Source organism: Telmatherina bonti, assembly GCF_933228915.1.
Source record: "Telmatherina bonti genome assembly, chromosome: 13".
Taxonomy (NCBI): domain Eukaryota; kingdom Metazoa; phylum Chordata; class Actinopteri; order Atheriniformes; family Telmatherinidae; genus Telmatherina; species Telmatherina bonti.
Window position 1 is genome coordinate 26,451,720 of NC_136611.1, and position 26,248 is coordinate 26,477,967.

The 26,248-nt window shown below is 39.9% G+C and overlaps 3 protein-coding genes across 4 annotated transcripts in view; 1 reads left to right on the forward strand and 2 right to left on the reverse strand.

Annotated features, from left to right (window-relative positions):
* Nucleotides 1-484, reverse strand: part of hmcn2 (hemicentin 2) — a gene marked incomplete at its 5' end in the record, with an annotated part of 45,022 nt that extends 44,538 nt beyond the window's left edge. Inside the window, one exon of the mRNA XM_079250858.1 lies at nt 214-484. Coding sequence (XP_079106984.1) covers nt 214-484 — 271 coding nt within the window. The remainder of the gene's footprint in view (nt 1-213) is intronic.
* Nucleotides 485-2,785: 2,301 nt separating this feature from the next.
* LOC306764321 (neuronal calcium sensor 1) lies at nt 2,786-14,594 on the reverse strand (the record flags this gene model as incomplete). Of its 2 annotated transcripts, none has more annotated exons than XM_079251435.1 (7): nt 14,482-14,594; nt 11,399-11,423; nt 7,002-7,140; nt 5,007-5,085; nt 4,554-4,642; nt 4,402-4,479; nt 2,786-3,245 (listed from the first exon to the last, which is right to left on the reverse strand). In XM_079251435.1, the coding sequence occupies exons 1-7, from the start codon at nt 14,543-14,545 to the stop codon at nt 3,156-3,158; spliced, it is 564 nt and encodes a 187-aa protein (XP_079107561.1). In that variant the 5' UTR covers nt 14,546-14,594. The 2 variants fall into 2 exon arrangements, with proteins under 2 accessions (XP_079107561.1, XP_079107562.1); XM_079251436.1 differs by lacking the exon at nt 2,786-3,245 and adding an exon at nt 3,734-3,832 and having other exon boundaries at nt 14,482-14,560.
* Nucleotides 14,595-21,466: 6,872 nt separating this feature from the next.
* Nucleotides 21,467-26,248, forward strand: part of adamts13 (ADAM metallopeptidase with thrombospondin type 1 motif, 13) — a gene marked incomplete at both ends in the record, with an annotated part of 8,515 nt that continues 3,733 nt past the window's right edge. Inside the window, 17 exon segments of the mRNA XM_079251704.1 lie at nt 21,467-21,580; nt 21,794-21,851; nt 22,010-22,143; nt 22,449-22,532; nt 22,717-22,841; nt 22,921-23,067; nt 23,673-23,807; nt 24,005-24,155; nt 24,266-24,370; nt 24,466-24,617; nt 24,696-24,759; nt 25,069-25,195; nt 25,364-25,512; nt 25,604-25,724; nt 25,823-25,903; nt 25,994-26,091; nt 26,093-26,176. Coding sequence (XP_079107830.1) covers nt 21,467-21,580; nt 21,794-21,851; nt 22,010-22,143; nt 22,449-22,532; nt 22,717-22,841; nt 22,921-23,067; nt 23,673-23,807; nt 24,005-24,155; nt 24,266-24,370; nt 24,466-24,617; nt 24,696-24,759; nt 25,069-25,195; nt 25,364-25,512; nt 25,604-25,724; nt 25,823-25,903; nt 25,994-26,091; nt 26,093-26,176 — 1,929 coding nt within the window.

The window sequence follows — 26,248 nt, forward strand, 5'->3', positions numbered from 1 at the left end:
AATATCAATGTGAACAATCATAATATAATGTTCAGTCATGTCAAAAGAAAAAATGGGGGTTTAAGACTGGAAGTGGTAATTAATCTTTTGTTTGTTTGTTTGTTTTAATAAACACTGCATCAAATCTAAACAAAGTGAACCTGGGAGACAGCCTCAGATACAAGAGGTGCCCACTTTACAGTCTTGTACGACAGAACATGGGGCTGAAAGTACCTGGATCATGGAAGGGAACCAGGACAAAGTTTCTGATGGGTCTGGTCCTCCGGCTGAGGGTCTTCTCAAGGATCCGTGACGCTCCCTCAATCACCTGTTTCAGATCGTCGTACATGGAGCCGGTAACATCGAACACAAAGGCCAGTGTCGAAGCGCTGTCATCGGATTCATCAGCCTCCAAAACTTGGGGGTTCACCAGAGAGTCTGCCAGGAGGCTGTGCACGCTGATGAGGAGCGCCAAGCCGAAGCACTTCAGTAAGGCACCGGACATTGTTTTACCCCCCCAAGATTTACTGCATTTGTCTGCTGGAATGAGGCGAATCACATCAAAATTACAAAAGTATTTTAAAAAAAAAAAAAAAAAAAAAGTTTTTAAAGGTTTAGGTATGTTGTCAAAGTCGCTCAGACGAGTGTGGGGCTTCTTCCTTTGGATAGAAAATAGATTTACAATAACACAGCTCGGCTGGAACGATGTGAAATCGAGATGTGACTAATTCCACAGGAGTACATCCGTGCGTAAAGTTTGGAGGCGCGTGTGGACTGGCTGCGTGTTGGAGAGCCCCAGGAGAGCTGCTGCGCTGACGCTTCAAACGGGGGCGGAGATGGGTATTATAAGGTTCCCGAGACCCAACCTGGTTTTCTCTGCTTGTGTGTGTGTGTGTGTGTGTAACTCGACCCCACCGTGACTTCGAAGATTTAACCCCAGTCAACACTCCCAACTTCAGTTCAATTTTAATCGTGATGGGCCCCTGGAGAGGCGTTTTCAGCAGCTTTATGCAAACAATTAGCGGGGTCTGCAGTCTGTATTCTGGACATGTCGACGACATTGTCCCAGTAACAGCCTCGTTTTTATAAATAACCATGGTTTATATCCAGCATGACACCAGCCTAATTTTATACATGGCCCCACGCTGAGAAATAACCTCTTGCCATATGAATGTCACTCTGTGCTTTTTGTTCATCTGAATATAAATGTTACAGATCATTAAATGTAATGCTGGTGCTCTGAATGCTATTATAAAGCTATTATAAGAGAGGAACTTACTGCTTACTGCTGAATATCCATAAAACTGTGTGTCTTCTTGTGAAGTAGGACAGATCCAGAACAGGAAGCTTGTGGTTCACTTCAAAATACAATTGTGTTTTACTGCACTTAGTAACACATGCTGCAAATACAAAAGAAAAAAAATAAAGAATCAAGGATGTAGGCAAAGGACAGAACAGTCTCTGGTCAAAGCTCTGGACATTTCCTCTTCTTCATATCACTTGTCAGTCCTTGAAGAAAACAAAAAGCGGCTCTAGGCAGATCCAGGGAGCCTGGCAACTTCAAACGCTGCTAAAGCTTCAGTAATTCACCCATCAATGCAAGACATCACAGTTTCAGAGTTCATTGATCATCACACAACCATACAGTGAAGGCTTACATCACAGAGCAAGTTGGCAAGTAAGATTCTGTGCTGCAAAGCATAACAGGCACTAAAGCTCGACATGACACCTTTTGTCATCACTGGGGCAGCACAGTGCAATCCTGGAACTAGAACAGATTCCGCCTTTAATACAAAGCATTGGAGTCTGTGCAATCTTTGATTATTATCTTAAATAATTGTGATTATCATCAGGGATGTTTCAAATTCTACTAATAAAACATGTGAGCGACAATCAGTCTTAAAAAGCAGCCTCTTAAAATGATCCAAAACACTTACATGTAAAAAACTAAACAGTCTTCTATCATTTACAAACTAAAAAATACAGAAATATAAATGTTAGCCACTTAAATGCATTTTATTCTGTGCTCTTACACCACTAAAGAGAGAAATGACAATAATTTAGTAAATAATTATTTGCATAAGGCATAAAATATCAGTGTAGCTGATGGGAAAAAAAAAACATGTCATGAAACATGAAATAAAATTCAGATAAAATGGAGATAAAATAAATAAAATATGGAAAAAGGAATCACCACATGCTCAGGCCTCATACAGGACAAATACCAAGTCGACAACTGCAACCACAGCGCTCACAAAAGCTTTACTACCAGAATTGATGTCTTGTTTGTGGCTCTCGATGAGCAGGGCTTTGTGTTGGCGAGGATGGTCTGCAATGCTCTTAAAAGAAACACTAAAAGCCTAAATTCTGATGTAGGGCTGGGAGAATTTGCTTAGTTGCTTGGTCATGTCATTTAGGATTTAAGTATGCAACAGGGCCAACACTACTTACTTGTGCTAACAGTGCAATGACATTACAACAGGATGTGCGGACCGCAAACATAATAAAAATAATCTATAGAAAACTCTGTGCTACTTAAACATTCCTCTTCAAATGAAATCAAGAAAAGGAAACCTCAAAGTGAAAAAGGAACGATCCATCAATAATAACGATGAAAAACACAGTGCAACACTTCTGATAAAAAATTAAAATTTCATTCCATATTTATGAGGAAATTCTCATAAATGCAGCAAAGCAGAAAATAAATTACCATCATATTTACATTATACAATATATACTACACTGCTTTGTAACTTGAAGTTAGTCTTCATGTTATCAACGAGTTTGTCAGAACTGAAATGTAACGTTGTCGTTTGGTGATGAAACAGCAGCACAGTCTCTCTGAGCGGTTCACACAAATCCAGTGCCGTAGAGCATGTGACCAAAGAAGCTCGCAGACATTTTTGTGGGGAGTTCGTTTCCTTGGATTGTCCACCGGAAAACTGCAATACTGTACTTGCAGAGATCCTCAAACACAGTCCACGAAACTCACGGGTGTGCAGGGCGCTGCTTAGCCGTATGAGCACAGACAAATGACCAGGGGTTGTGCTGACACACTTGACTTCTCCGTCTTATCAGAGGGAATTTTTGTTTATTATCCTTACTGGAAATGTAGATGAACAGCTACTCGACACAGATGCTGCATGGGCCGTGCGACAAAAGTTTGAAGTCCACTTTCAGGTGATCAGATTAAATGAAGCTTCAGCCCGTTTATAGGTGCGATGGCGCTGCGTTGGTGTGTAACAGGCAGGAGGAACTGGACCCATCTGAGAAGTTGCAAGACAGATTAGTTTAAGAACTGATGGCAGTGAGTAGTATCATAAAAACCTGGGTGTGTTTAGAGCATGTTGGATAACATCTAAACAACATAAGAATACATGTTTTCTGAGCTCATTTCACAGCTGACAAAACACTGAGCAGGATGTCAGCAACAATTGGCAGCAGCCAGTACATTAGATTAGCCAGTGAGAGGAGACGACTGGTCTCACTTTTCATTCCACGTTGCAAGACCATCATACTGCCAGTAAACAAGCCGTTTGAATAATTCATGACGACAAAGTGAGAGCAGAAAATGGCTTCCACACTTTGGCATCAGCCCCCGGACTGAATTTACGTATTTTATGCTTTGCATTCATTAAACAAGAATTATTCAGTATTAACGCAGAGCTGAAGTATGTCTGGGGACTGAGTACCATCCGGGCTGAGAAGTACTGTCTGTACTAGCTTGTTATTTCAACTCACTCACCTGACATTCCTACACAAGTCCATCATAGAGTGACAGCGCCTGAACAATAGAGGGGTCTGCCTTGGAGCCTTCCTGAAACTCCTGCAGAGTCAGCTTCCCATCTGCATTCTGCAACATGAAAACAGAAGCCTTGTAATGTTTCACACAGAATTACCAGAAGGGGGCAAAAGAGACTCTTAGGCTGTATCGTGTTACTCCTGTTCTATGCTGATAGACTGATCTTTGGTTCAGTACCCTTGAATGGTAGCTAATACAAATCAGGAAGTTCTGCACAGCTAGGCCTATGGGCTGATCCTGCCTGTAGGGAGCTGACAAACACACAAATGCAGGCTGTGTCTCATCTTTCACGAATGCTGAGTGGATTCCTGGAGCCAGTGGACTGGGTACTGGGGGGTAGTGCTGGAGGTGACTATATGTAATGTTTATAGACTGCAGGCAGTGTTAGTGATGCTTAGATGGCTACAGCTAACAGCTCTAAACTTAATAGTGCCCATATCAAAGCCTCAAGGGTGACAACAAAGGCAAACTCAATTCTATTAATGGTAAACTAATAATTATTACATCCCTTAAAGCAAAATCTGGCAAAGTTTCATGGTGAAGCACAAAATGAAAATGGAACTTCATACATTACATCAGGTTTTTTTTTTTTTTTTTATCACTTCAAATTTAAAACTAACCTTGTCCATCATTGCAAAAATACGGTCCACTCGCTTTTCTGGTGTGTTTTCTTCCTCTGGTAACTCCACAGTGTTCCCCTAAAAGGCATGCAATCATTAGATTTTCGACCATTTGAAGAATTCGAGGCAAGTGGATGAAGTGCAAAACTCACCACCATCTGATAAATAGCGTCAACAATGTTTAACATCTCATCGCGGGTTATGTAGCCATCATTGTCAAGATCATACAATTTGAAGGCCCCTATAAAGAGAGAAAATGCTCAAATATACATGTTGTACTGCAATAATATGGACGTTAACAAATGGTTCTGGTTTGTGGGCACTATGCTGAGTTCAGAAAGCTAATTTGGTTTTAAAATATGTCTGTAGTCATTTTTGATGTAATAGTAATCACACTCTCTTTAAGATGTTATGATGCTACAACTGAACATTTTATTGCTTTTTTTGTCCAATTTTCACAAAAGGGCTTTGAAGCCTGCTACATCTGGGTAATCTTTTGTTTCCATTTCTTACAACCAGATTTTACTCTTTCTTATACAATGCACTGCAAACAACATTTTAATGTTTTTTCTTGTTCTGTTTTGTTTTTTAAAAGGGACTCTTACATCTCAGCTTCTCGTCCAGAGTCCCCCGGGAGGTCACTGACAAGGCCTGGATGAACTCAGAGAACTCAATGCGTCCATCCTAAAGTGACAGAAGTGAGAGAAAGCGAGTGAAGGGAGATCAGGGACAAGATAAGAATCTTACTTCACACTAGCTGTTTGCTCTTTCACGAGCTTGTTCCTGTTCCTTCACAATGTCCTTGCTGTCCTTTCTCCTCAAAACAGGGCCACACTTTTGCTTCAAGTGAACTGCTATTTTTGCATCGCACCTGGCTCTCCTGAGGATGAAATATGTCACCTTTGGTCATTAGTAAGATGGATGTTACTGGCTAAGTGTCTAAAACTTTACACTGCAACTTTACAAACATAGCCTCAATGTAATGGTGCTGTGCTTCATACTTTTTAATCATTCACCATCAGATATAGACATGACAGTCCATTCTGACATTCATCTAATCTCAGCTTTGTTAAAACCCCGTGCAAAGGATCACATCAACATTTTCAATTAACCCCCCAAAATCGTCTGTGAAAGGACACTTTGTGCAGAGAAGTCTGCTGACACTGAAGAAAATCAATTTTAAAATTGGAACTCAAAGTGGTTCAAATACCACAAAATTAACACCAACTTATTGCTATGACCTTCAGTCTCAAGAAACTTTACTTACTAATTAACACTTACATTAACACCATGAAAACAGTTTCAGATTTTGGGTTGGTTTTTTTTCACTTGAGAGAGGCGATAACGATATACGTCAATTTTCGAGCAGAGGAGCCATCAAGATTTTGATCAATTTACATTCTCCTTCGATACTAAAGGATTGTGTTGCATTATAAAGGTCATCCTACATTCCTTCACGACAGCTGACTACCTGTAACCCCCACTTGTTCCCGCTAGTCTTTTAAAAGAAACCGCCAGGCGCTCTTCATAGCCCCCCAGGGTCAACTAACTTTATCTCCACCAGACATCTGGCTAGACAGAAAATGCTGAAGTCATGCATTGTCGATTACAAAGCCATAAATACGGTTAAGATCAATGCATTCTCTAATTATGAGGTTCCTAATACTAATGAGGGCCACAGCGAAACATTTGACTGATCTTTCTGACACAAAGTCTCTTAACTCATGTCAATAAACTTGCAGCAGCTCAGCAATATACCGGGAGCAGCTTTCCAATACATGTAGTTTGTCTCCTTAAAAGCAACTTAAATAATAATCATGTCCGGCTGCAATGGAGGCGGGTACTGCTTTAGACAAATGTTTAATGAGACTGGCCTAGTTAAAACATGATTTATCATCAAGCCCTAGGAAACGGCTTAAGTTGCAGAGAACGTTGCTTATTTATAAAAATGTTGATGATGATTATAAGGATGATGATAAGGATGATTATATCTTTATTGAAAACAAGTAGTTTAAATTGCCAACAAGATATAACGGCAAAACAAAAAAGGCAAAAAGAACTTGGAACAATAAATATTTAAAATAATAATAATAACATGCACAAAGAAAAAAATGGCATGATAAAAAAGTAAAAACATTAGTTTTATTATTGTGAATGCTTCTGGCCATGATAATTGTGTCGTATAAATCTGATGTGGGACTGAATAAATGTTCAACCTCTTTCAAGGCTCTTTCTGAGTTTTGATACTTTGGTTATTTTGTTATGTGTGTTGTTTTGTTTGAATTTTTAATTCAGAATAATATATTGTGACAGCCTTAATTAAACTTTATAAAACATATTTCATTAACAGCACCCTTTAGTTAAATTTAACAAAAAACTTCATTTTTGTTCAAAGCCCTGTCAAACTGTGGTTATCTAAAACAGTTGTGAATAATAAACCAAGTACAAGCCAAGAACCTGTAGTTGTCTGAAAAAATAAACAAAAATAAAAAAGGACTTCTCCAGATTAATACTTAACTAGAATTATCTCATACCTCAAACAATGAACCCTTTAACCAAACATTGTTTTAATAAGAAGCAACAAAGTCTTGGATACAAACCTTATTTTCATCAAATACATTGAAGACAAATGAAGCAAACTTTGTGGGATCTCCAAATGGAAAAAACTGCTTATAAATCTTTTGAAAGCCCACAGCATCCAGCTGCCCACTGGGACAATCCTTGATGAAGCCTTTGTACCTGCAAAATGAAGCCCAATTACAGATCTTTCTTAAAACATTATACAGTATAAACTAAACCGCAGTAAGAATTTATAATAAAGACATGATCTGACAACCATGACAAAAGACCGGAGTCACCTCCTCATCTATTACAGAAGGCATTACTGATTCAGTTTGAAAGATTATTAAAGATCAAAAAGGTAAAGTGCAAAGCTATCTGTCTCATTCACAGATAAGATGATCGCCTTAATCCAATAGCAAGCCCAGGGTGGTTAACTCTAATCAAATTCCTCTCTGCTTCAGTTTTGATATTATGCACAGCTGATAGATAAGGCTGAGCGCTTCCTCTTGCTCCTGGAAATGACATATCTAAAGAATGACTTAACATCTCTATTAGCCTAAATATAGAAGCATCTCACAAGCAATTTGAAGTGCAGTCACTTAAAGGTGGGCAGTTTCCTGGTATGTCTTCATAACGGAAAGCAGTCATGGAGTCAAACTGACAGGTCAAGCAGCAAATAAGAGAGTGGTAGTCTCTACAATTATAAATACTCAACTGGCTGTAAGACAAGGATGAACTAGCAGAAAAAAATTCAAGCTGAGTTAAAAAGAATAAATGATGCAACTGGGGTATCGCATGTTCACCTAGGATTCAGTTAAGGCTACTGAAAATAAAGCTTCGCTTTAACTAAGGCCAGAAAGAGAGTGTTACGATGAAGACTAAAGACTAGTGCAGAGCTTCTCCAAGCACATGCTGGCTCCTCACTCTTAAACTCTTTTACTTTTAATCTGCCTTGAAGATAACAAAGTCAGCTCCACACAGTCAAAGACATGAGGGGGGTGCCGCTTTGAGCAGCAGCAGCTGGAAAAAAGTTCAGTGAGAAGAGAGGCGAGAAGACGGCAGAACCATGTAATTCTCACATCTGAATTATCTGGAGATGTGCAGGAAAATGAAAGCACTATAATACAGAGTACATCCTATTTGGTATTCAAAGTGCAGAACACAGAATGCATATTATAATCCAGAGTCGACCTATTTCACCTGAATTCTTCAGTCATTTTTCAGGTGTCACCGTGATAAAACAAATCCCACGACCAATACGGCACATTCTGTATGCAGTACACACGTCTGTGCAGAGGATTCCAGTTTACTTTGGTTTGGCAGGAACAACACGAGTGCAGCAGTAAATCACAAAAAGTACGAATGGGAAAAAAAATATATATTAAAAAGGAATCAATTTAACATCAACAGTAAATCCTTATTTAGTTCCATTTTAACAAGTTTTTAACTGGTCTTGTAATATTTAGAATATACCTGTCCATATATTATTAGTAAGTAAAAAATAAATGACACGGCAGATAATGCAGTTCTCACATGTGTGTTTTCACAACAATAATAAGAGGAGGTGTGCATTTAAGGAAAAAAGCACAGTAACATCACTGACCACATAATAGTGTATGGGACGAGCACTTGTAGTATGATACGGGATTATACTTAAAGCCAAAATTAAAAGCTTTCTAAAGGGGATTTTAGCAGTTTTACATAACTTTCTATCATCACGAGGAACACTTCTTAGCTTGTGAACACAAACTTAAAATGGCTTTTAAAAAAAACGACTGTGTTTTCCTTATTTGAGCTTGACAATTACTTTAAATATATAAACTTTTAAATATAAAAACTTTTTGAACACATTTACTTTCAAATGAATACTCCTCAATAAAAGCAGCATCACAGCTGGTGGCTTCTTGTGATTTCTGCTGATGATGGACAGCTGTCAAACAAAGCCACTTAACCAGTTAAAAATGTGGCTCAAGCTGAAGAGTAGCTGACAACAAATGTAAGGTAGGCTAACCCTGTAATCTACAATCCAAACAACCTGTGGTCCATGCAACCTAAGAGCCCTGAATTACCTGAGATTTTGATCTGTAGATAACACAACTGCGGGACCTTGAGGTGAAGTTAGCATTCAATGCCCTCGTCAGCAACATGAAGGCACATCTCAGTGTATCTCAACCAAATAATCTTTATTTTATACCCAGATAAGTTTTCCTTTTTGTTAATCTTTTATGTTTTTCCCTCTTTTTTGTATTTCGGGTTACTGGTTGGTTTCGGGAGATGCATATGTAGAAATATATCTATTCAATCACTCAAGTCTGTCATTATATCTGTGTGCCCCCTTGTGGACAATATATTTTGTTTAATTTTTTTGTAGAACATAGAAAGTCATTGTTGGCCCATTTTGACACCCCTGCTATTATATTCAACAGAAGAAAGCATGTAGGAAGCAACTTCTGTTTCATAGCAAAAGCATAAAATTCTGCATTGCATTATGGGAAATGTAAGAGTTAAAAGTATAAAAAGAAACAGTGTGTGCTTCTCTTTCTCGCACCTACATAGCTCTCATACACAGAGTGCAAAACAAAATAATACCTGTAAATAGACCGCTATGTTTAAAATCAACATTTCACCTATTTACTGATTTTGGACAATTTAAAAATAATAAAATTCATAATAGTCATTCATCTTATATTTATTATTGTTCAGCATAAACATGTTTATAATGTCAGCTATTCTTCACATTTATAATCAGAATCACTTTGCCAGTAAGAGAATCATGTATGAGAGAGTTTGGTGACATTAGTGCTAAAACACACACCTTGTACATAAAGCAGAATAATAGTTCAACTTGTTGGGACATAGCAGATGTGACATAAAGCACCAGACCACACTGTGAAGCGGCTTCACAATAAAGTATTTATTTCAGGCACTGGCTAACTCTCAGTGGCATCTAGCATGGTGGCTTGCTAAAGAGCTGTGTAGGATGTTTCTTTTGCCTCTGCCTCACTGGCAGGAACATCACTGAGCCATGGGATTTTGTTATTGATTTCAGGTAGGCCTCCGGCATACTAATGATGTTCCCTTAGAGGAGAATTAGAGCGGGGAACAAATTTAATGCACAACACAGGCATTTATCTAACCCTGCTAATTCTTCTGTGTCTGTTCCTGTGCTCTAATTACACGCCATCTGGCATTTCCCCTGGTAAAATTCCCTCTCATCCCTCACACTCAGCCGTGTTGATTGCTGCTGATCTTCAAGTGAGGACTCATGCAAACTTTCCTGTGAAACACACTGTTAGTGATGGTGAGTTAGCAGGCTGCACAGCCGGTGGAGAGGAGGTTCAAGAGGGTTAGGGGGGGTATTCTGCCCTAATGCGCTGAAACAGTCCCAAAAACAGGCCAGCCTGAAAACTCTGGACCTTCCAATACCAGGGAATAACTACTGCCACTACTGCTGTGTGGCTGTGGATGAGCAATGACTCTTTTTCTCTCTAAAGTGCCTAACAGTGGACAATGAAAAGCAACTGGGTCTCGAGGCAGAAATGTTTTCATGCATGCAGAATCAGGCTGTGCAATGCAAAACCAAAGCAGGACAACTGAAGTGTGAACATGGAAGAGTGATTGCTTCATTCCTGTGGTCCCTCTTCAGATACACAGTTCTTTGTCTTAATGGCAGTATGCCAGAAAGAAAAGTGATGACTACACTCATGTTTGAGTCATCTCTGTAATGACGATGCATTGTTTCTTAACCATGTGCCAGCAGCTATCACACTGTTCCTTTGGAAAAACAACCACAAACTCACACACAGCAATAAGGTTGATCACTCACCTCGCTTTTATAACCAGCCTTTTGCTAAAGCATCTTTCCTTCATGTATAAACACTGAATGCGGACTTGGTTCAAATGCATAAACCTTTGCAGAACTATGCTGGTACAGGTCACTGTGACTAATAGGTGCAAAATCTGAATGGAATAATTACCTATCTATAACCTTGTGAAGGTTCTGGGACCATGTAGGCATGAAAACCTGAAAGTGAAACAACCTTGCACCCCCACCATTCCTCTCTTATCAGACATTACTTTTGCAAATTGAGTAAAAAGGTTGCAGGAGGAATGCATCATGGAAATGTTTGTATCAGTATTATCAGCCTTCGAAGTCATCTAGTCTCAGGGAAGCTTCAAAGTATTTCTATTTTCAGAGCCCATCTATCTTCAGGGAAGTGAGGGAGATGGTTTCAAATCAACTATAAAGTCAACTGTAAATATGCTCTTTGTGGCCTAAAGACCGTTGGCAAAGTAAAGCGTGTTTTGCAAGTAGGTCTTGTTAAGAACCTGGATTCATGCAAGTTCTGTCAGTGAATTTATAACTTGTGATAAATAGTTATTCTCACATCAGAAAAAGTAACAATTATCACTAAAAGGTAATGGGGACACTTACCACTGCTGCACCTCTTTCTCCGTGACTGTAAGGAAAGTAAAAAGTGACGTTAGTTCAGAGCGAAACTTTGGCTGTCCTAGAAAAAAATAGCCTGGTAGTTAATCATCTTGGCCTAATCCTTTCCAAACAGATATCCTCTGAGCACAAAGGAAACAATCATTGGAAAGTAGCCCTGTTTCATTGAGAGGAGAGGAAAATGACTGTTGTGTTGGAAAAACAGACAATCATCTCTTCTAGCCTGCATAGTAGTAGTATACTAGTGGGAGTAAACCCCAGGGAGTCCACCAAAAGACAAACAAAGCAGAGACAATGAAGGTTAGCTACAAATTTAAGAGAGAGAACAGTTTAGGCAGCAGGATGTGTTATCATGCCCACACAAGCACTACAATCTGCTCGTATCTAATCAACCAATCCCACATAGTTTTCCCATGACTCTTTACTTTCTCTAAAGTATCCAAAGCAATTTTCGGCCTCCTGGCCTCTGGGGTTGCTAATGAATATGAGGGCTGAAAATCAATAACGTTAGTTTAAGCGAGCAGTCCTTTGAGAGACTTTCTAAAGTCCTACTGTTGCTGCAGCTCGAGTCTAAGAGTCTAAACCTGGTGTACACCACTCCTGCTGAGTCTGAGCAAATTAAATTGGAAGATAAACACAACAAACAACAGTTAGTTGAACTGTTAGTTAAAAGTTAATTTCCCCTACTATAATGTATAACTCAGAGCTATTCATAGTCATGGTTACAAAGAGGGAACACAACCTAGGAGACAAGACGAATCATAGAGGAAATGAAGGTCTAGACTTGCATTTACTACAAATAAATATTTTTAAATGGTTATTATTGTAAAAGATATCCTTGGCGGTGATATCAGATCATATTATATCAATTTCATAAAAATGTCCTACTGAGGACTTTGTGAAGAGATGTACGTCATTTTCATATAGCAGAATGCTATGCTGCTGATAAGGAAACCAGGTCTGACTGCTTTTGCATGCATGTATCTGCATCTCAATTTGTTCTGCTCAGCATTTACCAAGAAAGCCAACACGTGACCATTTCCTGGGCAATAAATGTCAGATCAATCTCACGACTGTCAGCCAAGCCAAGCTACCATTAAATTGGCCTGAAAAGTCAATGCAGTCAAAATTTGAGGCAATTTACCATGGCTGTGATTTAATAAAAATAAAAAAAAAGTCTTACATAACTCAGTCAAAGGCAATGGGCAATAATGCAATCAGCCATTTGCAGGGGACTACTGGATCCACTTAGCTGTTTGGCCCTGCAGGGTCTGTAAGAACACATCCGGCTTGTGACTCTGTCACTGTGAGTGGCATCGTCTCTTTGATAACTTAAAAAATTCTCATGCTATTACATGGGCCTGCCCTACATCCTGCAGAGATTTTACCAGGACAGTGGGTCCATCCGTGTCATGGTGGAGTCGTCATTGAGAAAAGCATTTCAGGGTGGAATGAAGCTCTTTTAAAACTGAACCTTCATCATCTCCCAAAGCTTTTTCCAAAATAAAAAGGAAAGTCTCTGGTTACCTTTGTACAACCTAAAAGTGTGCTTAGCTTGATTTAAAATGAAAGAACATGCTTTATGAAGATTTCATAAGCTCACATCAAAGCAGAGATCAGACTTCTACTTTAATTATACCCTTTTTTTTTTTTTTTTTTTTTTTTTTTTTAAAATAAAAAGCCCTTATTGGTTGTTTTATTAAAACTCAGGACTTTATTTGCAGCAGAAAAACAGCTTTCTTCTTCTACTGTCGAAACAAAAAGAGACATAGGCATGAAGATATTAAAGTCCCCAATCTGTCAAGAACCAAAAGAAAGCACACCGACTAAAATGGCAGTCTAAGATTCTCGTGGGACAATAGGAGAAAGATGCAATGGGATCAAAGAAAGCAAAAGTGATAAGAGTTTGAAGTAAAGCAACAACAGAACAAGAACGACTGATGACACTGAGAAAGAAAGCTTGGTGCCCCTCTCAGCAATGCTAACCAGATAAGATCCTAATTATACTATTCTATTCCCTGCTCAAAGAAGGGCAATTAGGGGTTAAAGCTGTAGTGACAGGGCGAAAGGGCAAGAGAGAAAGACAGTAAATAGAGGACAGCAGCAAGCAGTCCTGCCCAGCATGATGCCTAATCTTCCTCCACAGCAATTTCCTGCTACAGCAGCCATCATTGCTGCTGCTGTGGAGGGACCCAACACACAAATAACACTGTCATTAAGCAGCCAATGCATGTCAACTCCCACCCACACCTGCACACTGCACTGCTCAAATAATAACTCTGTGCACCAGAAATAACACACAAATGATTAAAATAGAGTCCTTCAAGCAGGCGTCGCGAGTTGTAATTACAAATGTATGATCCGAGCTCGAGTTTGATTAAAAATGTCTTCTTTTTCTTCCTTTTCTTTGTTGAGTGGTAGCATGTGACAAGCCAACAGGGTGACAGAAGCAAAGCCACAAGTATTACAGGAGTAATTGCAAACATTGCATAATTTCAACCTCTAACAGGTTTTTGAGCTCTGGGTTATTTCCTTACTAGATGTCAGCTTGTCAATCATTGCCATGCAGGGGTGTAATTTAAAATATTGAATGAATTAATTACCACATTGGGAATGCTACTTCTGCCACTTAATCCAGTGAAAGTAGATTAATTACAAAAAGAGAAGGTCCATTAACAGCAAATAAACCCACATCCATCCATGGTAGCTGAGACAAACTCAGTTTCTCTGTATTTATAAATCCCCTCAGCTAGACGTAAACACACTGACTGCAACTTTATGCCGCAGCATTTAAAGGTAACTTTAAATCAAAAGAGGAACAGACATTAAGATATTTGCGTTGTTCTTCTGTCAATAACAAGATAGGTGTAGAATCCCAATAGACGGGACAATTTACTGTAAAGCCTGTGTGACTAGCTGCACCAACATGATTAGCTGCAACAACAAAATCAATACTAGGTGTTCCCATTGAATTCTGCACATTCAATCATAATGTTGCTAAATTGTTACACTGTTAAAAATTATTTGTGCATTTTTTTACAGACAAGTAGAAAGGAAAGGATACTCACAGTAAGTTTTTCTTGTTAACTCCTCAACCACCTCTGGCTTGAGCTTGCTGTTTGATTTACCCATGATCTTCAGCTCTCTTCCACACCTCCCAAATTCACCTTGGCAAGCAGCACCTGTTACTACCTCCTCTCCAGTGTGCTCCTCTGCCAAAAACATACAAAAAAACGTTGGCCGATTTAGATGCGGACACCAATTAGAAATTGGAGAAACTCGCTTTTATTTTGGTTGCTCTGAGTTTTAAAAAAAAAAAAAAAAAAAAAGAAAGAAAAAAGGAAAAAAAAGTCCCATTCAAGCTACATGAGTCTGTCCTTTTATGTGTTTTACTCTTGCTGTGGTCATGATCTGCTCAGTCATCAGCCCTGGCACTCCAAAGAGACACATCAAACCCCAGGGTGCTCTGTGAAGCAAAGCCAGCAGGTTGTTGAGTCTATATGAGCGCCGCTGAGTGCCTATGTGTCCGCCTCATTTCTTCACAGCAGTCTGTGGGCGAAGAGTGGCGTTCGGATGCGTTGCTACCTTAGTCCTTGGATACAAGAGTCACTCAAAGGCTGGGTTAAGCATGCTCGCTCCCTCACAGTCTTTCTCTGTTCTTCTCACTCCACCCACCCCTCCTTTTCCCACCACTATCTCTGTTTCTCTGGGTAAGTTACTGTAGAAAAGAATCCTCCCTTTTGACAGCTGAGATAAGGAGGTGTGTAAACTAAAACACAATGAACAGAGCTTTACTCGGGTGCATCCAACCCCGCCCCCTGCACTTAGCACTCAGTCTGAAGTGTTTGTTTTAATCCTTTAAATTCATACACGCATTTAGGTAAGAGGTTTTAAAAGTTTCAGTAATAATCAATAAAAAGCAAAAAATACGCCTGGCCCCTTTATACTTCTACTGTTTCAGATGCCAGCTAAACAGCAAAATAAGGCATCTGGTGCTGCTCTTAAAATAAGCATGTAAGCTGTCGACCAAGTTTATGGGAGGATTTGAAGAGTGACAGTTTTCCTTTTTCCTCCATTCTGACTCATAAGTCTCCCTCCTTCCTGGCCTCACGACAGAATGGCTTTCTTTTCTGTCACGGCAGCCAAGAGATAGGGATAATGGAATTTCTTTGTATCACAGGACTGTTGTTGGCATGCACTGATGTCTAACCACAGCAGCTGTGATAAGGCACAGAGTAGAAAACTATATATGTTTGCAACAGTCACCTTCAAAGTAAACATCTGTTCTCTGCATCCACAGCCTGCGATGTCCTTCTGAGGGATGCCACGCCAGTAATCACCATCCTGGGTTAGCTCGAGCCTCGAGGTCTTCGGTATTACTCAGAAGCTATGAAAATAAACAGAAAGCAGTTAGAGGAGGTATGACAAGCATGTCCTGTGTCTCAGTGGAAGTGGGTCTGTGTTGCCACCTAAAGCTTCAGACACACTGGCATTTAAGTGGAAAAACACTCAAAGCAGAGGATATTTCTTTGCTGCTGACTGTAGCCAACAAAAAAAACTCTATGTGTAGCAAAAAGAGCAATCGTAGTCTGAACGTGGGGGCATTGTATTTACATGTAATGCTTTAAATTAGCACATTTTAAATGAATTGAGGGTCAAATTTTATAAGCCAAACATAACAGGTGGGTAAACAACTCACAAACCCACTCCTAAACAATGAAACACACGTAAAAGGAGCTTTGTGTCTATAAATTTGCACATGTCTGACAGGTGTGAGAAAAGCATACAGTCGGGGCAGCAGCAGGTGGGATGTTGCCTGGCAGTGCCATAGCAACACAGTTTACGGCTACATGACAACAGCGACAATGCGTGAAGCTTGCTGGTTATTGTGTGCTGGAAACGTACGGTACCCACGCTGCTCCGCGTTGCTACTTGACTGGGAAAGAGAAAAGAAGTGGAAAAATGCACCCTGGAAAGCTCTTCCACGTAAAGAGTTATGGGTTTACCTGAGCTGCAACAGCGCAGGGTCGTCGTCCAGCCAATGTGTCCCACAACAGAGCGGAGAGCTGTCTGCTGCTCTGTCCGACGTGGTGTTCCTCCGCCGAGTTCCGCGAGCGAGTCGCTACTGCGCCGCGCGGATGGCCGTCTGTGCTGCTCTGATGCCGCCGCCGTCAGGGAGTGACGTGTGCTGGCCCCGACCAGCTCAGCTCAGAGCACTGAGACACTGACGTCGCGGTACCAGTGGTCATACACTGAGTCTTTTGTGCGCGTTCACAGCCTTCACACGTGTCATTTCTCGCTCTGTGAAAGGATTACTCTTTAACTCCATCAGTCACGGACATGTGGCGTTTTAGGCTCCTGCAAGTTTTCACTGAGAGACTAAAGAGTGCAAAATAATTCCAGTTCAAAACGATGTCCTGTTTTTCAGAATGGAATGACTTACCTACTGTATGTCCGAGGTAATTATTAAGTGTTTTGAAGAACGGGCCATTGGCTGGTTATTAATGTGTAAACGACCCCTCGTCCAGACACCCTCAGTGGAAAATGACCCAAACCATGTTGATGATTTGTGGTTACTTCACTGACTGTTTTAGTTGTTTGTAGAATACCACTTTAAACAACTTAGTTAATTTTGGTCCCTATTTTGCTCCTTAATGTTTTTTTCTTCTTCTTGTGTTTAAGACACTTCTTTGCTTGTAGGTTTATGTATTATTCTTAATTCATAATCTTACCATATTATGACAAGAATTCTATGAACCATGACAACATACTGACAGATTTACCAGTTCTTTGCCTTTTTCATTTAACCACATTTTCTCAGCGTATTATTTTTATTATTAATATTATTAGTATTATTATTAGTATTATTTTTAGTATTATTATTATTATTATCTGGACTAACTGGAAGGACTTACTCTTTGCCCTAATTAACATGTCCCTAATAAGCTTTTTAATGTTATTATGCCATGAAGTGGTTATATTATTGAGTTTATATAATAAGTACAATCTAAATGTAGTGAATAACAATTCTTTCACTAAATTTGGAGAAGCTATACTCAAACACTCTTTAGTCCAGCATGACAAATCTTAGTTTTTAGCCTTCAGTAAAGAACATAACTCCCATAATGCAGCTCAACATGGTCTTTAGACTGGTCTGTTAAATGCCTTGGTCTTTTTTACTCTTTTACAATGTATGAACACAAACTATTTAGTTTTTTAAAAAAGTCAATAAGACCAGCAACTACATCCATGATGATATATTTAGAGTTATATTCCCACACATAAAGACTGCTCCCATCAGAGACACGAATGGCACACATCTGTTTTCTCAGGAAGCTCTTTTGATTAGTCCATTATGACTACTTACATGTGAATTACAACAGCCACAAAGAGAGAATAGAGTAATAGAGGTAGTGATTTTAGATGTAATTATGTATTTTTACAGAAGGGGCAAATAATCAAATTGAAGTAAAAGATTAATGTTCTGCTGTCCTCACATCTATTGATTGCTTATTCGGCTGCAACACAAATGATGCAAAGACTGGTAATTTTCCCACGAGCCTCATTTGTAAGTTAGCTGCTTTTTACTTATTCCTGAGTCCAAACTTTGTAGCCAGACATTTCCGAGCACAGCTTATTAAAATTCTGCTCTTATCAGCAGCATGTAAACAGATGTTCACTCACTGGATTTGTTCATTAACAACTGCTGCAGGATCATTCTATAGTCTTCATTGGATGGCTGGAGCAAAATATGGACGAAAATCTGGCTTGGCCCGTTTAGTATTCTGTGCCCTCCCCTGCAGTCCCTTATTGCAGTCAGCTGCAGATAGAGCAGTCTCTTTGGTAAAGAGTAAAGAAGGCTGAAATCAAGCAAAATAGGCTATGGTAAAAAAAAAAAAAATGAAGGAAAATTAATGGGAAAATTCTGATCTTTTATGCAGTTGAAACTTGAGTAAGTGTTTGATTCATAAAAATTCCTACTGGATGAGGTTTTGGTCAAAAATAGACAGACATTTTACCATCAAGCATTTAGTTAAAAATAGATCTTAATTTGAAAGATTCTGACTATATAGGTGCAATCATGCCATATGCTAAACATGGGGGTGTGTGGAAAACACACATTTCAAAGCTATTTTCTTAGTGTATTTAAATGGTGTATTCCTCAGGGCTCAGTTTACATTCCTTTTTATTTTTTGCTTGTGTCACTGATAGAAGGCACAGGAGAACATTCTAGGTCATCCCACGCTCATTTATGAGGAAACACTCCTCTAAGAGACTGACACATCCACACAGAAATATGTCGGTGTAGTATGTGATTCCCACTTTGTTTTTGTTTGGTATCTGGCTGTCACTGCATGAAAAATGAAGGTTCATCCTCTGCAGACTCATTCGAGGCAAGAAACAGTGCTGTTGCTCTCTTTCTTCATCATTCAGTCACTGAAACATGCATAACAGAAGAGCTTCCACTCAACAGGATTCTCTGCCATGGCTGCATAATCCTCCGTTTATCAGAAACCATATAACATCATTATGAAAATGTCACCATAGAGGACATCATTAAATGCCTCTGCAACATATTCACATCACTGTGATTTGTTGGCATACGCCAAAACAGCTTGCCGTGTGCTGGAAGAAAGCAACAACCTGGAAAATATTTGAATGCTCAGTAGTGCCAGGGAGTTTCAGCACTCTGAGTATGTACATTAGAGATTGGAAAGTCACCATTACAGTTCTGACAATGCAGGATCAACACAGCATCCGTCTTCATTTGCAGAGCGAACACAGGAAGGCAGTGAAAACCTCATTAGCAGGAAGAAACATTTCTGGCTTTACTGACACTCCTATATCATAACTTGATGAGGGAGACACTTAAATGTGAATAAATCAGATGGTGACTAATACAAAAAGTGTTCATTTGTTTGAAAAACACTTGCTATGAATCCATTTAGGTTATATCTTTATGCACAGCTGTTGCTTTGATTTTGCACCTTATACGTCACTTTGGCAGATTTATAAATAATCATATGACTTATTTTGAATAGCAAATGCTGTTTCAGTGAGTACGACATGAAATAATTCTTAGATTTAGCCAAGACTGTCTGACTGAAGTAGCAACTGATAACATGCAAGATAGATTTAAAAAAAAAAAAAAAAAGCAGAGTCAAGCCAAAGGATCTGGTTATTGTAAACATCACTGTTGCCTCCTAAGCAACATTTCCGTGCTCGCTTGCCAGCTTTTAAATATGCATTAATCATTTTTCCTTTCAAACAAATGCAGTAACATCAACGCACATCTTCCATGTGTTAAATAAAAGGTTGAGGTGATGAGCTGTCACAAAGTGTCAGGTGAATCGAGTTTTTGCTCACAGTTATTGTAACAGATGGGCACAATGACAAAGCAGCAGATGAACAAGAATCCTTTTATGTACAAATCAGAGCCACTCTACTTAAGAGCATCGCAAAAGCTGGAACTGAGGTTGAGCCAATGAAAAATTCTAGTTTACCAAACATCTAGCCAAAAAGCTTGGCGACTGTCTTTTGATTCCATGGATTGTAACTAGAGTTTACAATAAAAAAAGAAACAGGGCCATGAAATGTTACTGAGGTTAATAGAGATAATCGGTTTTCTGTGTTAAAGCTAAAAGCACAAACAGCTTCTTCCTCTCTTCAGAAACTGCAACAAAACAACATTTTCCCGAGGCGTCATCTACTGTGCCCACTTGAGTATCCCATATGGCTTGTTATATATAATTTAGGACATCATAAATATACAATCCCTCCCCTCAAAGTGAACACACATGGGTATGAAGATCCAGCAATGCTTATCGCAGTCTGTTGTGCTTGGTAAATCCAGTGTAGCTCTGAGGTTTTAATGGAGCAGCAATCCTGGTGTAATGTCTGTGACAACCAGCTGTTAATTCAGACTGACAACAGGCAGATATCTGGAAGACTAATGGCAGATGAGGTCTGAATCCGAGAGTAATGGAGATAAACTATACCCCTCAGGAAAGAAGGGAATGTAGTAGAGCCAGAGGAGAAACAGCTAAAGGGTCAGGCAGGATGGTGAAAACATTTGTAAGTTCATCAGAATATATTTAGGTTATTTTTAAACGTATACATGATTTTTTTATCTAGCAGGAGGGGAGGTTTTGTGTGACAAAAAAACCTGTTAAGGATTGGAAGTTGAACACTGAGTTAAAGATGGGATACAATCTGACAACTATATAATCATAGGCACAACACATTGTTTTTTATTTTTTGTTTTTCTTTCAGTTTGAGTGTTTTGTTTTTTCCCCCCCAAAAAGTGCTGTTAATTGTGTCTAAAGAGAGAAATCAGTAATCCGAAAGTCCTTAAACCACAAAGAAAAATAATTATAACGATCCCCCCTCCCTCTCCCAAGAGAGTGCTTGTCATTTATAGCTTAGTTTGAGTTTTATTGTTTCCAATGTGAATACACTGACCTTCTAATAACCAATGTAGTATTGGTTTTATTCCTCTCATGAGTATAAGAGATGTTATTCCAATACATTCTTTTTGCAGGAGCCTGCATGTGGGCTTCTGTTTCCTCCAGTTTAGTTTTGTTTATGCAGAGGATCATGTCTGCCCTCTCATGGCTACAACTGGTACCAACGCTTTGGACTTGGGATGATTGCAGAAGGGTTCAGACTGAATATAAATACAGGAGAATTTAAAGGTGGCATTTGGATTCTGAAAAAAAAATCATCACACTCACTACAATGGATTTTTATCTCATCATCAAAATATTTCAGTTGCAAAAAGTCATGTATTTCTGTTATTCTGTGACGCCAGGAGAGAAAATACTGTACATATATTAATCATAGTACAGACTGAAAAATGCCAGCCAATAAGAGCTGTCCTCTTGGTCCCAGATTTGACAAAAACACGTGACGCATGTCAACTTTGACCCTACTGTTTACATAAACACACATTGCTCATACACTTTGCCTTGGCTCTGTCCTGTATGAGCTGGATGATTACACATGGCCCTGGTGTTAAAACAGAGCAGGGAGACACAAAAGAAGTGGCGAAACATGTTTTTTATAACTCTGCTCTGTCTGCTGCTCCTGTGGCCTGCCTTCAGTGCTCTAATGGGATATTCAGTTCAAGATGTAGGTGGAAAGCTGCAGATAGAGAGGATCTCTGAGGTGAGTGACTGCTTTGCTCAGGACTTCTGCAAAGTGCATTGAACTCTTTACTTTAAGCGTATCATCCCTAGAAAAACCTTAACCCTGTACAACGGGCTGTAACTATGGCTTACTGGAATAACATGACAGTTACCTAAGAAAACCTGTACAATGCATGTGTTTTTAAAGTATTTACATTTACTTAGAAGAGTTTAAGATGTTTGTTTCCTCCAGAGATTTGTTCATCTTTCTACCGGTCCAGGAGACTTATCTTCAAGTTCCCACCTTTCAGGTATGTGTGTCAATGGCAACATCAGAACATACAGTCACGGCTGTCTATCCTTTATTATGGTATAATAATCTGATACTTGTTGCTCTCTTAACAACAGCTACCTTGCCTATAGGAAGGCTTTGGTTAAAGTCTTTATGAGTGTTTTCTCCTCATCACAGTAAGCCGCCGTCTGCAACGCTCAGCTCTTATGCCTGATATCACCCATCTGGAACTGCTGGTGGTGGTGGGACCGGACGTCCAGCAGGTCCACAAGCAGGATACAGAGCGATACGTCCTCACCAACCTCAATATTGTAAGTCTGAGGACAAACATATGGTGAAAACATGCTCTTCTGAGCTATCTTAAAAGCAATTAATGAGAATGTAGAACAAACTGTATGCATGCTGTTTGGCTGCTATAAGGAGTGATCAATAAATAATGAGACTAAAAAAAAAAACCCCACCACATTAGAGGGGAAAATGTGTTTAGATGTTGTGTAATTCATGTTGAAATATTCCCTTAACCAGCTCTGGAGTGCACTGCGGTACTTCATTCCAATTACACTCTCAGAGCAGGATGAAGTGTAGTAATCTGATTGATATTCCAATTTCCACTCAGGCCTCTGAGCTGCTGAGAGATATGACCCTGGGTGCCAACATGCGGGTGCACCTGGTCCGCATGATCATCCTGTCAGAGCCAGAAGTAAGTGGCCCTCTGTTACAACTCAGGCTCAATTTATAATCATTAAGCCCAAGCTGTGAGGATTCTACACTTTTTGTGTGGTGAAAAATGCATTCAGCACTGCTGTGATCCAGACTTAAATTTAGTTTAAATCGGTGTCATCAGTGGTGCCTTACCTGTTCTGGTACTGTAACACCTCTTCCAGCCAGAGATCCAAATGTCCACCAACATTACCTCTTCTCTCAGAAGTGTGTGCGACTGGGGAAGAAGGATTAACCCATCCAATGACACAGACCCGCTTCATGCTGATCTCCTGCTGTATATCACCAGGTTGGTTAGCTGCATGGGATGTAGATGTATCATATTTTATTTATACATAAACAGCTTTACCCTTGTCATCACAATTTAGGTATGATCTGGAGCTGCCTGATGGGAACAAACAGGTGAGGGGGGTTGCACAGCTGGGTGGGGCCTGCTCCAGTGAATGGAGCTGCGTGATTACAGAGGACACAGGATTTGATCTGGGGATCACCATCGCTCATGAACTTGGCCACAGGTAAATCAGTGACGTGATTGACAGCAGATCTACAGTGCCTACAGTCTGTTTTAAAGGTTTAGTGTTGACTGTGTGCCAAAATGACACAAAAGATGCAAATTTTTTAATGATTTACCATTGATCATAAGGAAGATGTTCAGCTTGTTTATGTTAGTTATGTAGTAAACTTGACTTTTATTTGGACTTGGACAACACTTTTCCAGTCATGCAGACCACTCAAAGCGCTTCACACTACTTGTCACACACACACACTCTGATAGGCACATCTGGGGGCAGCTTGGGGTTCAGTGTCTTGCCCCAGGACATTTTGGCATGTAGTCAGAGGAAGTCTGGAATCGACCTCGATACTTTCCAGTTGAAAGACGACTGTTCCTCCCTGAGCTACAGCCGCCCAAATCTAATATTTAAAGCAGGGCAGTATGGGACTTTAATTTTACAGAGGCAAATGACATTTCACATGAAAAATGAAAGGCTTCTAAATTCACAATTTTTTTCAATTCTGCATTGTAATTAAGCAGAAAAAACTCTTTTAACAGAGCCAGAATTAAAGTGTATTGCAATATAGCAGCTTTAATATACTGTAAACTTGATTTCTTTGCATTTAGTTTTGGCATCAACCACGATGGGGTTGGAAACACCTGCAGCAGGACTGGTTTCATGATGGCTGCTGATGGAGGCTACAACAGTGTGGATCTGACCTGGTCCCCCTGCAGTAGACAGCAGCTTCTCACATTCTTCAGGTGGGCCAACCTGCTCAGAGCGACTGTGCAGGAAAATGCCTTTCATTAATCACACAACCGGGTTGTTTCTTAATGTTTTCCTGTTGTCAGAACAGATAGATATTTTTAAGGGGTTTCATTCAATTAGCTTTTTTATATATTAAACACTGATTGATATAATATAAGAACTGAGATGTTGCATGCTTTGGTGTTTCCAGTGAAGGGAGAGCAGAATGTGTAAAAGATTTGCCAGCACTGGGAGGCTCCCTACAAGACTGGAAGCCTGGGCTGTATTATGGCGTTGATGACCAATGTCGTATAGCCTTTGGGAGCACTGCAAGAGCCTGCTCCTTCACTAATCCCGACCTAGTATGTCACCTGTAATATCAATTTGATAACGCCATGGGGCATTTCACATTAAAAATGATATGTATCCAATTCTACGATCATTCATATTTACTCGTCTTTTTTCCTTACAGCCAGTTTGTCGTGTTCTGTCATGTCACATTAATCCTAATGATGACAGCTCCTGCAAACGTCTCCTGGTTCCACTGCTAGATGGGACAGAATGTGCTCCCAATCAGGTAGTGTTTTCAGTGTTTTGATGCAATCGTTTTCCAAAAACAAGTCATTATTTACACAAGCTCAGCCGTAGCATGTTTCTCATCTTTCCTTGCAGTGGTGTCTGAAGGGGCGTTGTGTGTCCCCACATGACCTCGGCACCTCTGTTGTGGTTCACGGCTCCTGGTCCAGCTGGTCTGAGTTTTCCTCCTGCTCAAGGACATGTGGTGGTGGAGTTACTCTCCGCACACGTCAGTGCAACAATCCAAGGTAACAGGCATCATACAGTTGTCAAAAATCATCTTGGTAAAATCCGTTTAGCTGAAAAATGTCATGTCTAATTTGCAGACCTGCCTTTGGCGGGAATGAATGCAAGGGTCCAGATATTGAGGCTGAACTTTGTCACCAGCAGGTTAGTTTTGTTTGGTTATGTTTATAGTTGGCCTCGATATCATTCACTCAGCGGAACGTTATACACTAAATTGTCTTGGTTTTGATCTTTTTATTTGTAAGAAGCTCAGAGCCGGTGTTTCTATAAGAATCCTCAAAATTCAGGCCTTGCGTAACTAAATTAGAAATAAAGGAAATGAAGTCATTTAAAAGGTAGGCTAAGCTTGGGGCATTGTTAGCTGAATTTCAATTTACTGCAATGCTTTGGGCTCAAAGGGGATGGAAAGTAGATAAAGAAAGGTTCTCTTTCTTCCCACCCATGTTGCCATAGCCTTGTGAACACACTCAGTGGGATTTCATGGCAGAGCAGTGTTCCCAAACTGACATCCAACCCCTCTACCTACAACCAGACACTGCCTCCTTCTACACATGGATCCCTGCTCTTGGCTTTACAAAAGGTGGGGTTAAAGAAAACACTGATGGATAATGGATGGAAATTACCTTTGGCTTATAATCCAGCATGTTTATAACAATGTGATGTTCATTAACTTGTAATGTCCCTTTGACTTGTCATGTAACAATAATGCCGCATTTGCAACACTTTTGTGCTTTTCGGACATGGACAGGAGACGAGCAGTGCAGATATATGTGCCAATCAGATGGAGAAAACTTCATTGTGAGTCGTGGCTCTCACTTTACGGATGGGACACGCTGTGAGTCAGACAACCCGTCTCCTTTTGGCACCACGGCTGCCTGTCTGAGAGGCAGATGTCAGGTAAGGAAGGCTAATTATGTCAGGAGGAAGATTTAGTCTTACTCTCTCTTTGCACTTTATAATCAATATTTTTCTTTTTGTGTCTGATTAGTTGTTTGGCTGTGATGGTGTACTGCACTCTGAAAAAGTGCAGGATGTTTGTGGGGTGTGTGGTGGTGATGGAACAACCTGCAGTCTGATATCTGACTCCTACAACAGTGGCCAGGCCAGAGGTGACTAAAAACATTGTAAACATAGTTTACTGGAAAAATAACCAAATAATTAAGTCATTTAAGTCTGCAGAAGTTACCAGTCAGGCTTTCTGTTTCAGAGTACACCACTTTTCTCACACTGCCGGTGAATGCCACAAAAGTTCATATTGTAAACAGGGCACCTCTCTTCACTCATATGGGTTAGTGGCAACACTGCATGGGATATTTATATTCACACACATTCCATAAACAAGATGTGGAAAAGTAACGGTGTCGTTTTGTTTCCACAGCTGTAATGATTGGTCATCAGTACATTGTGTCAGGAATGGGCGAAATGGCATTAAATATGATCCACCCATCCCTGCTGGATGAAAATCACATCGAGTACCCGCCTCCACCTGACACCTGATCTTTTGCCTGAGCAGGAAGAAGTCGTAGTGTCCGGACCTCTGCAACAGGAGATAAACGTACAGGTGAGGGGGAAGAAAAACAGTCATTTAGGGCTATTTTCTCATATATATATATATATATATATATATATATAT